We start from the raw sequence: 12,901 nt of genomic DNA on the forward strand, positions 1-12,901 counted from the left end.
AGGGGAGGAAGAGGAGTAGAAGCTGGCAGGTGATAGGTGAGACCCAGTGAGGGGGAATATGCATGGGTGGTTGACAGGAGATGAAGTGAGAAGCTGGGAATAGATAGGTGGAAAAGGTAAAAAGCTATAGAAAGAATCTGAGAGGACAGGACAGTGGACTATGGAAGAAAGGGAAGGAGGAAGGGAGGTGATAGGCAGGTGAGGAAAAAGAGAAGGGGTGAGAGGGGAACCTGAATGAGGAATGGGAACAGAGAAAAAGGGAAGGGGGAGCAATTACCGGACGTTAGATAAATCGATGTTCATGCCATCCGGACGGAATATGAGGCGTTGCCCTCCAACCTGAGCTCGGCTTAATTGTGGGGGGGAAAGTGAGGGGAGTGGGGGAAGGTGGTTCATAGTATAAATTACAGAAATATAGGGAAAGGGACTGATAAGATTGCTTTGTTGAGAACCGGAATGGGCCAACCGGCTTCTTTCTGCATAGGAGTAAATCGCTCATGGGGCCGTCATCTTCATCACAGCCGAGTTAATGCACTTGCCCTTTTCCTGGGCGGTGCTCGGGGGCGCTATAGACGGAGTCAGACTCCGTCCCCTTCGGTGGCGCCGCCTGTGGCAGTGATGCCTCCTCATCGGGGTTGGCGCTGCTTCGGGAGTTCGTCGTGATGGGAACGCGCGCCGGAAGACCTTGGTCTGTTTCCGGTGCGAACGGGTTGACGAGTGGAAGATGGCGGCTCGAGGGTTCCAGACAATGAATCCGGGCGCGGCGGCCATGGCAGCGGGACCTGGGCCTGGTCAGGGACAGGGACAAGTTCAGGGCCAGGTGGCGGGGAGAATGCCGCCCAGTCAGCAGCAGAGCATGTTCCGCTCGGCCATGCCAGGCCAGGGATACCCGGTAAGTGAGGAGTTGGGGTTTGGAACAGGGCAGCCGGTGAAGTGGGGAGGTCGGGGTGGGGACGTCCCAGGACCCCCTGCCCGTTCCCCCAGGGCCTGACATTGAGTTCAACAAACTTCAGCCTCCCTTCTGTCTTCCTGAGGCAGTTGGCTTCCCATTCCAGACCAGGACCCCATGGTTTTCTTAATTAGATAAAGAGAATGCTGGAAATGTTCGGATCAGGTAGCATCCATGGCCAGGGGAGCCCCATCCCCTTTTTCTTGTCCTCTCGGCCCCTCGAGATTGCTTCCTCTAGCCCACTGGTTCCTTAAAGCATTTGTTTCGCTGTCCAGGATGGAGCAAGGTTTTATTTCATTTTTGCAAGCATGCCTTTCATTTTCAAGCTTCAAGAATTCAAATAGATTAAAATCCAAGCTGGGAAACTTCATCTGTGGTGTTCAGGTTTGTGGGATAGCTCCTTTAACTTAACAGGGCGGTGAAAAAGGCCTTTAGCATGCTGACTTTCATTAGTCAGGGGACTGAGCACAGGAGTTGGGATGTACAAGATGTTGGCAAGGCTGTAGTTGCAGTGTAGTATTGTGTTCAGTTTTGATCACCTTGCTAAAAGACAGATGTCATAAGCTGGAAAGAGTGCAGAAATTACTTACAAGAATGTTGCTAGGACTCAAGGGACTTTGTTTTTGGGAGAAGCTCGGCAGATTAGAACTTTATTCTTGGACCATAGTAGACTGAGAGGCAATCTTATTGATATTAATAAAATCATGAATGCATGATGACTTTTTTCCAGGGATTGGGGAATCAAAAAGTAAAAGGAAGAGGTTCAAAGTGAGAGAGAAAAGATTTAATAGGAATCTGACAGGCAACTTCTTTCATACCAATGTATGAAACAAGCTGCCAGAGCAAGTGGTTGAGACAGGTACAATAACAACATTTAACATACACTTGGGTACGTTTGTGTCAGGCACGTGACCAGGCGGTTAAGGCGTTAGTCTAGTGATCTGAAGGTCGCTAATTCGAGCCTTTGGCAGCGTGTTTGTGTCCTTGAGCAAGGCACTTAACCACACATTGCTCTAGTGTCTGTGCAAGGAGTGGCGCCCCACACAGACTTCCAATCTGCGCCTTGTAAGGCAAGAAAATGCCCGACGCAGGCCTCTCATGGTCTGAGTCGACGTTCCCTCCCCTCCTGGGTAAATACATAAATCGAAAAGGTTTGGAGTGAGATGGGCCAAATGTGGGCACATCGGACTTGCTTCGTGGACACCATGGCGAGGAAGGACATGTTGGACCGAGGCCTGTTTCCATGCTGTATGACCTGTTGACAATGACTCCATGTAGTCTCCGCCACCGGGACCTTCACTCGCGGCCCACATGAGATCTCAGGTGAGCGAGGCCGTGCTGGCCTAGCAGGCAATGTGTTGGGAGAACTGCCAGAGTATTCCACACCCCAGGTTAAACTGAAAGATGTCTGTGGAAGATTTTTAGGTTGCTCCATCCAGGAAAGTTCTCCCACAAAAAAATTCTTTTGGATAAATATTGTGGCACCAACGTGAAGTTAGTTCTCCTCTCCTCTGATCTGAAATGGCGACATCACATCCAACCATTGTTTAACAACTAAAGATGAGATAGCATTCGAGCTCTTTTATTGAAGATTGATCACTGATCATTTGGACAGGTACCTATATAGGAATGTTTTTTGACGAATATGGGTCAAACATGAGACTACAATACGTGGCATCTTGATGAGTTGGGCTGAAGAGCTTGTTTCCATGGTGTAGGACTCAGAACACTTAAAGTAGCAAGAATGTTGCAGGGATGTCATTCAACAAAGTTCTTATTTTAGGGCAGATGTCAGATCATGGTCTGGGGTGAACTTTCATGGAAGAGGTAGCTCCAGACCATAGGAATTCAGCAGTTCTTGAGGAATGATCAAGATGCCAACTTTAGAATAGTGCAGATATTTCTGAGGGTTCTACATCCGGAAGAGATTACAGGAATGAGGCCATGAAAGGATTTGAAAACACAGGCAAGAATTTTAAAGTTGAGCTGTTGCTTAACTGTTGCATACCCACCTGGTTCATTACTGTTTCTCTAACCTTACTTGCTCTGGCTGACGTCTGGCTCCAAATACTCCTTGAATATTGCACTTTCAGTTGCCTTGGTTCAAGTAGTCAGTAAGTGACATCCATGTCCCATGATGAATAAACTAAGCAAAGAGCCATTGTAGATCATTACGTAGAACGATGATCTACTTTTTGGGTGAACAAGACTTGGCATGAGTAAGGGCACAGATAGTTTTCGATGACATCAAGTTTGTTGAGAACAATGATGGAGGCTGTCCAGGACTCTGTTGAAATAAACAAAGCTAGTGTTAGGGTGGTGGGGTGGAGATGTGTCTCTTACCAAAGGAGGTGTAAGCTGCTCCTTCCCTCTGCTAGCCTGCAAGTGATGTGTAACACCTGCTTAGCCCCCTATCAGGGTCACATGAAGCCATGGAAGCAGTCGTATGAGTATCTCGTGCACATTACAAGTCCTGGTTCTGCGACCACTGAAACCAGGCAGGCAATCTCTGTAGTGTATTGATAATGGCCTGGGTCACCCATCCTGTAAAGATACTACCTAGAAGACGGCAAAGGCAAACCACTTCTGTAGAAGAAATTGTCGAAAACAACCATGGTCCTGGAAAGATTATGATCGCTCACATCGTATGACACGGTACATAACGAACAAGTGTTAACAAAAGCGTGTATGGGTTCAGCAGCAGATGAGCCGAGGAAATGGTGGCAGGATGGAATAGGGGAGGGAGTCACAGTAGGACAGAGATGGAATGGCTGTTCGTAGCGAAACTCAGTATGGGGCTCAGGTGATTCCCAAGGTTGCACGCATGCTGGTTCAGTTTCAGACGTGTGTTGGAAGCAGCTACGAAATGGGTGCTGCGGGAACAGAGCTTATAATGAGAGCCAAAGATTGAAGCCTCACTGGAGGGAATTTCTGCTCATCTCATTCTGGGTGTTGGGCAGATACTCTGATGGTGGCGGTTCCAGAGACTGGAGTACATAATCAAGGCTGACACTGCAAGCTGTTGCCCTGTTTTGAGCAATACATGCTAAGGGGCTGTGATAAGCAGCTTTCAAATAATCCTTGTGCAACAGCTCATTTATCATCCAAAGGCATTTCACAAAAGCATTGGCCAGCACATGTTTTTCACTGAATCAGGAGCTGGATATTGTTGAGCCAGATGACTTGATTAGAGTTTGATTTTAGGCTAATTTTAAACAGGATTGAAATGGGTTTAGAGAAGGCATTGCAAAGCTGAAGTTATTTTTACTAATGGTGGGATTGAAAATTGCCGATGATCATGAGGCTAAGATTGGAGAAGTGTGGAGATCTGGAGTGGGCAGAGGGGAAGGAATCAGAATCAGGTTTAATATCACTGGCATATGTCATGAAATTTTTTGTCTTTGCGGCAACAGTACATTGCAATACATAAAGAAAAGATGTGAATTACATCAAGTATGTATATAATAGTTAAGTAATGCAAAAATAGAAATAAAAAATGTAATAAGGTAGTGTTCATTGGTTCAATGTCCATTTAGGAATCAGATGGCAAAGGGGAAGAAGCTGTTTCTGAATCATTGAGTGTGTGCCTTCAGGCTTCTGTACCTCCTCTCTGATGGTAACTGATGGCATGTCCTTGGTGATGGTGGTCTATAATGATAGATGTGCCTTTTTGAGGCATCACTGCTTGGAGATGTCCTGGATACTACAGAGGCTAGTGCCCATGATGGAGCTGACTAAGTTTGCAACACTCTGCAACTTACTTAGATCCTGAGCAGTAGGACCCACCCCCCCATACCAGACAGTGATGCAACCAGTTAGAATGCTGTCCATGGTACATCTGTAGAAATTTGTGAGTGTCTTTGGTGACAAACCAAATCTCCTCAAACTCCTAATGAAATTTAGCCACTGTTGTGCCTGTTTTGTAACTGCATCGATGTGTTGGGCCCAGAATCTATCCTGGGCGTGCCCAGAGTCTATAGTCACATGGAAAGCTGCATGGCCTTGGCAGAATTTGAAAATAAGGATGAGAATTTTAAATCATGGCATTGCTTACTGCTTTTGTTGATCATTTAACATGGGATGATAATCGATGGGACTTTAGGACAGGCAACAGACTTCAGAATAACGTGAAGTTTATGGAGAGTAGAATAGGAGGATGTTGAGAGTATTGGTATGAATGAGTGTTTCAGCAGAAGATAATGTGAGGCAGTAGCAGGGGTGGAAGCAGGTAATCTTGGCATAAGTATGTGTATAGGAACTCATCTTGTAGTTAAAAATGAAGCTTCCCGTCATTACAACAGCAGGTCAAGCAGAATCTCGAAAAAGAGTTAACATTTCAAGTTGAAGAGAGGAAACAAGTTGGTTTTAAATTCCAGAGATGGTGATGGAGAAATGGATTGGATAAGGGAATATCTCTGATATGATACGGTCTGGATTGCCTTGGGGATGAGTTGAAGATTAAACTATCTGGTTGATGAGTTACTGAAAACATTAGAGATAACACACGCTAGTCATTAATAGTCTGATTCATCCTGATAGTGGTAGACCTTAAATATCTCCCTGTTGTAGAACGACCGAAGCAGTTGCAGATTTGCTCAGTTTTGTGATCATGCCAAGGGTCAGGAGCCCCTAGAGCATACTGCCTGTTGACTAACACTGTGGTAAGTATATAGAGTGTATTATTCCCTGTGCAGTGAGGGAATTTGTCTTGGATTTTTTTTTTGCACTGAAGTTGAATGAAAACTTTTAACTAGTCTGAATGCTGGATTTTGCAATTAAGCTCTCAGCAAAGCAGAATTGCTTTACTCTTTTCTGGGTTCCTGGGCATGTCATTTATGTTATACCACTGGTCTGGATTGAATCATGTCATAAGATTTCTTAAAAAGCTACGGGGTGCTGAAGAGAGTTGGGCTTTATATCTCTGGTCAGTTCAGTAACATATACAGATTGGTGTGAGTTTAAAGGTAGATTTTGTTTCTTTGCAAAAGACAAAAAACAAACTTTTTTGCTTAAGTGTCTTCTCGTTATTTATGGCTCTCTAAATCTCTTTTTTCTATAAACTCATTCAGTATCTCACTTTTCACAGCTCGGGGGTAACTCCCGATTCTGCAGAATAATATGGATTCTTTTATGCCTACCTGAACGGGGAGATGGGACCTAAGATTAATGTATCTTCCGAAAGCCAACACCTCCCTCAGTACGTGGGTGGAACCTTGCCTTGGAGAATGTCAGCCTTGATTTTTGTGCTCAAGTCTTTCGAGTGGTTCTTGAACCCACAATCTTTTAACCAGAGGCGAGTACTAGTGGCTAAGCCAACTAGACCGATACAGCTAAATGAATACAAATCTGGCACCCTTACTGAATTTCTTTTAACTTTGTCCTGCTAATTGACCTGTGCCAGTTTCATCATTCTACTCCCTATCATTTGCAGACTTTGCTCCCAAAGAGAGCATCATTGCTAATCCACAGCTGTTTTAACACACGAAAAGAGATCCCTTAAAGTAGCTGTAGTTCTTGGTTCCCCTTCCCCAAGAAGAAACAGTTCCTGGCAGCAATCCAAAAAATTCTATGGAAACCATGCATTGGCATTGTTTGCTAGGAGCAGGGTTGTATTTGGCTGTGATTCTCTCTGGAGAGGAATTGGCTGCCAGAAATGCACTGACAATTGAGAATATCTGGTGTCTGCGGAGCCACAGCCTTCGGAAGGAAGAGAAATGGAAAACATTCTATTAATGGTAGAAAGGAAGTTACTCTTATTCAGTGTACAGCTTTAGACAGTATGAATAGTTGTGGGATGTCACAAAGTTTGTGGGTTTAAAAACCAGTATGTGGCTCTTTCAAACGTGTGCTGTCACCTTTCATTGTTTTAAACATTATCCACTTTCCATTGTATTTTCACCAGATCCTCTTTAATTTTGGTTTTAGAAATTGCTTTGGTTTGATAAAAATTGCTCTAACATTGTTTAGAAGCTTGCTTTGTTCCATGAATTCTGGTATGAAAACTGTGAATTTGTGCATGTATTGATACATTAATTGTAGAAATTTGATGTTTTAGAAACATGGAGGAGTTTAATAACTTGAATATATTTAATTTGTGGTTTGTGAGTGCAGTGTTTTGTTTTTATAGCGCTGGCTACAAAGAATGCTTGTTCTTTTTTCCCCAGGATCAATTAAGTTATTCTGCAACCCGGCTGTTCATTTTAATAGCATGCTGCAGGCAGTAAAGCATTTTCTCATTTTTAATGGATTTGCTTATGTGCTTAATAGTTCTTTGCTGAAATAGGTGTTCTGAGAGTCACCTGGGATGTTTTCAGAACTAGATTAATTTCAAATACATTTTCCTCAAATTAAGTTTAAATGACAGTTACAAATCTTGACCAACTGAAAGCCACCCAGTTTCAAGAAAAGATCTCTTAACATCTTTCTCTGCCTTGTTAGCAATGTTTGGATCTCCAAGTCTATGACTAGTCATTTTCTTTAACTGCCTTGAATTTTGTTCATGTGTGTGAACTTGAATAATGAAGGTGCTTTATATTAACTAGAAGATAGCAAAATGGAAAGTGCCAGTACCTAATCTCGGTGGACTCTTCAGTTATGTACAATGTTTTTATGTGCTTTGCCTCTGGGTAGAGATTCTGAACCAAGACATTATTTTTTGGGTCAGTGGATGTTAAAGATCCTGCAGTACTCATTTGAAAAGAGCAGAGAGTTCTCCCTGAGTCTAATTGCGTGCTTTTTCCTGAACAACACTAAATAAAAATTAATGGGTCATTTCAACGACGCTTATTGTGTACTCCTGTACTACACCCATTGCTTACCTTGTTCTTCTATAATAGTGCTTTATTATTAATGGAACATAAAGTACACATTATTTCAGTGTCAGTCATGAAGAGAAAAGGGGACTTTAATTTAGGTAGCACCCTTTGTGTCCTGTTCAGGACGACTAAAAATACTTAGAAGTCAGTTTGTACAGAGCATGTCATGACAAGCCGAGTTTATTGTCTGGTGCTCAAGTGTGGCGGGTTACAGTTACAATGAAAAACTTGCAGCAGCATCACAGGCATATAGGTGCGAGCAACACACAGAATATAAATTATACATATGCAAGAAAGTGAAGAGGGAGAGGGGATAAAAGGACTTCTTTGCATTAATGTCTTGTTTTTGCACAGTGACACAATCAGAGACAAGTCCACTAATGCAAGAGGTGATCTGTTGTGTTCTGTTGCTGAAGTAGGGTTAAGATTGTGCAGGTCAGTTTAAGAACCTGATGGTTGTAGGAAAGTGACTATTCCAGAACCTGGTGATGTAGGCGAGAGGAAGGCATAGGTGGTGATCCTTGATGATAGGTGTCACCTTCTTAAGGCAACACCTCATGTAGATGCTGTCAATGGTGGGGAAGGCTGTGCCTGTGATAGACTGGGCTGTGTACACTACTCACTACAGCCTCTTGCATTCCTGTTTTGGAGCTGCCATACTAGGCTTTGATGCAACCAGTCAGGATACTACCAATCAGCAAGCTCCCACAAGCAGTTATGTGATCATGGATAATTTTAAATGATGATGGTTGACAGTTGACGCGAAAAACCTTGAGTCTCTTTTTGATAAAATGTGGATGCCCAATGAAAATGGCTGCTGGTCCACCCCTCCAACAAGAACCTCCAGTCCCATCTGTGGCACAGTCTGTGGATGTCAAGTTGGCCTTATCAGCAAGCTTGGAACCCACAGAACTGAGGTGAAGACAAATGATCCTCATTCCTGAGGAACTGTCTGAGAAATATTTGAAGGGACTCCAGGAAGAACTGTACTGCATTTGGAAATCTTATTTACTTTCCTTTCTTGAAACTTGAATATTTGTTAGCCCTGGGAGTGATCAGGTTTTTCTCTACAGTAACTGGCGCAAGTTCCCCACACATTGATTCCAACACGATACTTTAAGTGTTTTATGTAGGCTGAGATGATGTGCCCTTAGCTTCATGACCACAGATGGCATTATATTGAAGCCCAAGCTCTTCCTACTTTAACAATTTTTTTTTGTGTGGGGTCCACTGCAGTCAAGCTGGTACTAAGATGGTTTAAGGCATTTAGTTTTAGTTGTCCACATGAAGTTAACAAGAGCAACTTGTCAACACTGAGACAGATTTTGGACCATATACCCCAGTCCATCGCTGGGCAGAGAGCATAAACCAATGCCTGAAGAAGGGTCATGGCCCAAAACACTGACTGTTTATTCATCTCCATAGATGCTGCCTGACCTACTGAGTTCCTCCAGCATTTTGTGTGTGTTTCTTTGTGTTTCCAGCATCTGCAGATTTTCTCGTGTTTATAAACCAATGCTGTTTACCAAGATTCCAGTCGCCAGTGCATAACGGTCGAGCCTGGCCAGGGTTTGTCTTGTAGAACTTTACAAACAGTAGGTTCTAACCCACGTCAGAATCAGGTTTGTTCTTACTGACCCATAAGACATAGGAGCAGAATTAGGCCATTCTGCCAAGTGAGTCTGTTTTGCTATTTATCATGACTGGTTAATTTTCCCTCTCAGCCTCAGTCTTCTGCCTTCTCCCCATATCCCTTCATGCCCTGACTAATCAAGCATCTATCAACCTCTGCCTTAAATATACCCAATGACTTGACCTGCACAACCGCCTGTGGCAGTGAATTCCACAGCTTCACCACTCCCTGCCTAAAGAAATTCCTCCTCATCTCCGCTCTAAAAGGACACCCCTGTTTTCCAGGGCTGTGTCCTCTGGTCTTAGACTCCCCCCACCACAGGAAACATCCTCTCCACATCCACTCTATTGAGGTCTTTCAACATTCGATAGGTTTCAATGAGGTCACCATTCTTCTGAATTCCAGTGAATACAGGCCCAGAGCCATCAGGCGCTCTTTATATGACAAACCATTCAATCCTGCAATCATTCCTTTGAACCCTCTCCAATGTCAGCACATCCTTTGCTAGATAAGAGGCCCAAAACTGCTCTCAATTCTCCAAGTGAGGCCTCACCAGTGCTTTATAAAGCCTCGACATTACATCCTTGCTTTTATTTTCCAGTTCTTTTGAAATGAATGCTAACATCATACATGCCAGTTAATTTGTTTTGTGAAGCAGTACTGTGCAATACTTAAGATAGACTATAAATTATGATAAAAATATAAACAGCGAATTCCGGTCAATTGGGACACATTGGGCCAGTACATTTTGGCCCCATTTGCCAAAGGTTCATAGAAATAGTTAAAAAGGTATATAAAAAAAAAAGAAAAAAAACTACCATTTAACTGAGTAACAAATGATGTGTTAAAATGAAACAGAAATTGGAACACTACCAATACTACTATAGCACTATGAAACTGTGTATTAATTTGTAATAGTTACAGATGGAGGAATTCATCCAGTGTATACTGCCATGTTATTTTGACTGACTGTAAATGAAAAAAAGTATCGTAGGCACCTAGTGCAGATAATGGACTGCCTTCATTGCCTTCCTTAATGAAGTAGTGTCGGAATCCAACAATGAATGATCAAGAATCACCGCTTTTTGAATTGGTGCATGTCAACTCAAATGGATAACATAACATTCGCTATTTAAAAACTGTTTGCTCTAAGCACAGTGTAGTATCAAACAGCCACACAAGTGCACACAACTGATACTAATTAGAAACTGTTTGGCAACGGTCTCCTGTCCCAAATAAGTAGCATAGAGTCCCAAATAAACGAAGAGAAGAAACCCAGCTGTTTTCTCAATTAGTTTTAGTTCTTTAAGGGTTGTCCCGATTAACTGATGGCCCAATTAACTGGAGTCCACTGCGTGTAACTAGTGCAAAAAGAGAGCAGAAATAGTGAGATGGTGTTCATGTGTTCATAGACTGCTCAGAAATCCCTCTTGAAGATATATAACATAAAACAATTACAGCACGGAAACAGGCCATCTCAGCCCTTCCAGTCCGTGCCGAACGCTTACTCTCACCTAGTCCTATCTACCTGCACTCAGCCCAAAACCCTCCATTCCTTTCCTGTCCATATACCTATCCAATTTTTTTTTTAAATTACAAAATCAAACCTGCCTCTACCACTTCTACTGGAAGCTCGTACTGGAAGTCTCTACCTCTTCTACTGGAAGATGCCAGATTGATTTTTCTTTCAGCTGCTCAGAATCTGTTTTTATTATAATTTATACTCAATTTTGACTGAAATAGTGGAAGTGGTGCATTTCCCATGGAGCAACCCACATTGGAAATGATATGTTCTCATAGATAAGTAAGTACGATGAGCTGGAACATGAGGTGGGAAGTGGAAGTAGCCTACATGCCTTCAGTTTTGGCATGTTGGGGTGAATGGCTAAATCATACTTTTCTATGTTGAAAAAAGCAGGCAGACTCAATAGACCTATGTTGTAACATTCTATGATTCCATGATATTTTAAAAATCTTTTCGGTGTTGAAAGTCTGAAGCCATGTCCTTGTTTGTTACCATGAAGTTGGTATCGCAACTTGCTGTTTAGCCCTTCCAACATTTCAGACAGCTGATGTTTACATTTCAAACAGCTTCAACATTCACCTTTTTCCCCTAGCATGCCTCTTCTGTTTGCTTTCACGAATACAAGATTTTAAGCTTCTTCACCTGTTCTTACATTGCGGCTAATCACATATGCAGCCACACTCTGTTCATTCAGCAAGTGTTCTCAGATATCCACCAAGGAAGGGGATTCTTCGGTTTTTATTCATTGAGTCACAGAATCATACAGGGCGAAAAAAGATGTTGGCTCACCAAGCCCACACCAATTTGCACCATCCAACACGAATCCCTTTTATTCTCTCCACATCCCCCCCAGATTCTGTTGCTGATCTGCACATTGGGGTCGATTCACCTACCAACCCACCTGTCTTTGGAATGTAGGAGGAAACAGGAGCTCCTGTGGAAAGCCCTCGCAATCAGAGGGGAAACATGTAAACTGGACACAGCACCTGAGCTCGAGATTGAACCCAGGTCTGTGTAGATGTGTCACTATGCTGTGACTACTGTGAGACCAAAGCCAAACTGCTGGCAGTTCGGCCCCCTCTAGTGCATTCGTCCATATGTGACTATGATTTGCAAGCACATCTGAGACCCATACATCTGAACAACATTAGTTCGATGCTATTTCAGAGTTGTCTTTCCAGGGACTATGTTTGCTGTCATAGATTCAAGTGCACCTGACAATGTTAGCAGAAGCCTTATTTGGTTTAGTAGTGCATTAAGATAATGAGGATAGCTAAGAATTTGCTCAAAATGTTTGTGCCCCTAAGCATTGAATGCAAATCTTCCTTTAGGACTTCTTTTATCTTGGGTTGTTCTCTTTTGCATTTGTTGCAGTCTAATTAAATTGTTGCCAGTCTGCTATTGTTGAGCATAGTGCATCAAATTGAACCAATAAAATTAGATGCCAGAAACACTCCAGCAGGTCACACTTCTGTCAATAGCTGAAAAGAGAGTACATTTCAGACCAAGAACCACTTTTCCTAAGTTCATCGACAGCATTTTACTTTTTTATTTTGGGTTTCTAGAAATTGCCTTTTTTTACTTTTCAATCTGTTTTAATGTTCTGCAAAAAACATTGTTGTCTTCATTTGGTATCAAGCTTTATCCTTGAGATTTAGATTGCAAAATTAAATAGGCATATGCCTTGTGAATTGAACAGTTAACTTGGACACATGGCATGTTTGTATTGCGCAAGTAATGTCAAGTTGAGTTTGGCTCATTACTTTGTGGCCACCTTGTCATGGTGTCAGTGTAAATAGTGGAGAATACTTGGTTAATGTTATCTTCACTGGAGATGTTCCTGTATTGCTGCATACTTTCTGCTCTCTGGGGTGTTATGTCATTTGCCCTTCCATACATACAACTACTTTTTCACCAAGTTACCCTCCTAATAATAGCTTCTTTTGAAAGGTGAAGCTTGCATCCATCTAACACTTTTA

At 42.7% G+C, this 12,901-nt stretch overlaps 1 protein-coding gene across 2 annotated transcripts in view; it reads left to right on the plus strand.

Annotated features, from left to right (window-relative positions):
- The first annotated feature begins 706 nt into the window (after window positions 1-706).
- The window catches only part of LOC134340290 (SWI/SNF-related matrix-associated actin-dependent regulator of chromatin subfamily D member 1), a 108,268-nt gene continuing 96,073 nt past the window's right edge, over window positions 707-12,901 (plus strand). For both annotated transcript variants that reach the window (XR_010016514.1, XM_063037342.1), the window contains exon 1: window positions 707-892. Coding sequence is in view for 1 of the 2 variants with exons in the window: in XM_063037342.1 (XP_062893412.1) it covers window positions 725-892 (168 nt within the window). In the remaining variant the exon portion in view is untranslated. The remainder of the gene's footprint in view (window positions 893-12,901) is intronic.

This window comes from Mobula hypostoma, chromosome X1 (assembly GCF_963921235.1).
Source record: "Mobula hypostoma chromosome X1, sMobHyp1.1, whole genome shotgun sequence".
Classification (NCBI taxonomy): Eukaryota; Metazoa; Chordata; class Chondrichthyes; order Myliobatiformes; family Myliobatidae; genus Mobula; species Mobula hypostoma.